The sequence below is a fragment of the Myotis davidii genome, unplaced genomic scaffold (genome assembly GCF_000327345.1).
Source record: "Myotis davidii unplaced genomic scaffold, ASM32734v1 scaffold184, whole genome shotgun sequence".
Taxonomy (NCBI): Eukaryota; Metazoa; Chordata; class Mammalia; order Chiroptera; family Vespertilionidae; genus Myotis; species Myotis davidii.
Genome location: NW_006297021.1, coordinates 6,508,476 through 6,511,248, shown reverse-complemented (window position 1 = coordinate 6,511,248; position 2,773 = coordinate 6,508,476). Strand labels below are relative to the sequence as shown.

Below are 2,773 nucleotides of genomic sequence, written 5' to 3'. Positions count from 1 at the left end.
TGAGCGACTGCCTCCTGCACACACACTACTGGGGGTTGAGCCCACAACCCAGGCATGTGCCCTGGGCTGGAATCGAACCTGGGACCCTTCAGTCCGCAGGCCGAAGCTTTATCCATTGAGCCAAACCAGCTAGGGCAAAAGTAGATATTTTTTTAAAAAACAACACAACCTTCGCACAGGGCAGAACTTGTCAGCCTAGGGGCACATTTTCTCCTAACTTTCATTTCATTCCGACACTGCATTGTTTTTAAATTCTTTAATAAAAATTTGCAAAGCAAGGAAGTAGCCAACCACTGGAACAAAGAGGGGTGTGTGTCAGGAAATGCATGTAGTCTCTCCCCTGATGCAGATCCGTAACCTACTTTCTGGTAAGGAACACGCGGGTCTTTATACGACTGTAAGAGCCTGGCGAAACTTAGGCTCCGTTAATCCAACTTGTTTTCCATGATAAGGAGAAAGGATATTACATGGCTGTTCCATAGACACTAAGACCCATACAGTAGTTTGCCAAGGTCCTCTCATGAGGATTATTAGTATTTTCACCAAAATATATATATATACTAGTAAACCATATATATATATGGTTTACTAGTATATCCCAGAAACAAACAAAAATATTTGAGTTTTTGAAAGTTTCAAGCTTGGTGTTACAAGTACAGTAAAACCACTTTTACAACCTCAACTAGGTATTTTCAGTGAAACCAATTGTTTCTTAAACTTACTATGTGACTAGCCTTGGGTTCGTCCTAATGTGCACCACAAATTCTCATCACCTCTTCGTCTCGCCATCCAGAACAGGAGGCTGCGTTCCACTACAGTTGTTTAAAAACAAAACTTCAAAACGAGGTCACACGGCTGTTCAATTTTTCTTTTTAGAAAATGGCTGCACAGCAGAATCAGAAAATCAAGTTCAACCACAATCAGCACTGAAAGTGAGTGTGTTTTATTTTCTCCAAACACGTTTGTGAAGGCTGATCGTTTTCAGAATAAATAATTTCTAAGTGTGTTTGGGTTTTCCACAAGACTCTTCACGAAAATGCATTGGAGAGTTAGCAAGAATGGCGAAGACTGTGAGTCACCTGACCGTCCTGGGGTCCCTCCTGCTAAATGGCATCTTTGGGGATATTAACCCAAAATCATAACAATTCAAGCACATGTTCGCCTCCCTCACAATCAATCTCACACCTTGTTAATTGTGTTGCAGGCCCTTCAGCATCAACTGGAATCATTTCAGGCTCTCCGAATACAGACTTTGCAGAATGTCAGCATGGTACGTTTCGCTTCATCTGCACACAGGAAATATCCAAACGAAAACGATCCTCCACATTTCTAACTGATGACCCCTGGCCAATTGATCAGCCAATACAGAATGTAACATAAGAGAGGCCACAACATTTCTAGGCTCAAAATTTGGGGAAAACTATATTCTGTTATATATACTTGGATATGAGACAAAAAGAAATAGCGCTCACTGGTTGTTTTTTAGACTGACTGAATATAGTCTACAGACAGGGACTCTCATTATAAATGATACAAAAGCTGTCATGGCCTGTTTGGCTTAGTGGATTGAGCTTAGTGGATTGAGCGTCACCTGCGGACTGAAGGGTCCCGGGTTTGATTCCCGTCAAGGGCACATGCTGGTATTGCGGGCTCCATCCCCAGTGGTGGGCGTGCAGAAGGCAGCCAATCAATGATTCTCTGCCATCATTGATGTCTCTGTCTCTCTCTCTCCCTCTCCCTTCCTCTCTGAAGTCAATATATTTTTAAAAAATAATAAGTGACACAAAATTTAACCCAAACTGACTAAGGGGGAAAGTGCACTAGCTGGGGTAACTGAAAACCCTAGGGATTTTCCCTCAGGGAAGGCTGAAGTCACCTGATCAGGACTCAGGTCATCAGATAAGTATCTGCTCTCCACAGCAATGGATCCTCAGACTCCAGGCAGTGACGGAGGGGCTGCCAGGAGTTCATACCTTTCTCCCCCCAGATCCCAGCCAGTCAGAGCGGGGACCACCATGCTTTTCCCTCTTCCTGGTTGGTTGATCCTGAGGTTTCTCGGCCTGATTCTGATTGGCCCAGGTCCGGTCACATACGGTGCTGGAACCAGTCACGTGCCAGGGGAGGCAATGCTCCCACTGGTTAGGGCTGAGCCGCCTACCATGCCTGGAGCTGGAGGTGGGATCCGCGTCACCAACACTGCATGGACTTTATCCAGAAGGAATGCAGGGTAGTGTAAAGAGGAGGTTTGGGTATGAATTGGGGGTGCAGAACACATTATTCGCTGAAGATTCGATATAAACTTCACCCCAATATTCTTGTACCAAAAGCAATTGCAGGGGAATGGGAAGAGAAGATGAAACCCCTGAGAGTGACAGACTAGGTTCCATTCTGATGTCAGAGGTCAAAGGAGTAGACCTCTGATACAAAGGTCTCTGATGCATTCAACAATGTAAAAAATCAAACATCTAAAACTATTTGAATATACTGCGTAAGTCTTTCTAATTTTATAATCACATAATAAGGGGATCATTTTATTAAAGACTAGGGGCCCAGTGCACGAAATTCGTGCACTGGGTATGGCGGGGGGTGGGGAGTGTCCCTCAGCCCAGCTTGCCCCCTCTCACATACTGGGAGCCCTCAGGCGTTGACCCCCATCACCCTTTCAAAGGCACGTTGATCTTTAGACATTTTCTGTCGATGACACCTCAGTCTTTCGGCCTCAGAGTGACGTTTTTCCAGTAGCTGTTCTTCAGATACATTCTGTTGCAGACGG

General features: G+C 44.8%; 1 protein-coding gene across 1 annotated transcript in view; it reads left to right on the top strand.

Moving 5' to 3' along the window:
- The window catches only part of CCDC110 (coiled-coil domain containing 110), a 12,349-nt gene that overhangs the window by 5,479 nt on the left and 4,097 nt on the right, over nucleotides 1-2,773 (top strand). Inside the window, exons 3-4 of the mRNA XM_006772721.1 lie at nucleotides 877-932; nucleotides 1,205-1,270. Coding sequence (XP_006772784.1) covers nucleotides 877-932; nucleotides 1,205-1,270 — 122 coding nt within the window. The remainder of the gene's footprint in view (nucleotides 1-876; nucleotides 933-1,204; nucleotides 1,271-2,773) is intronic.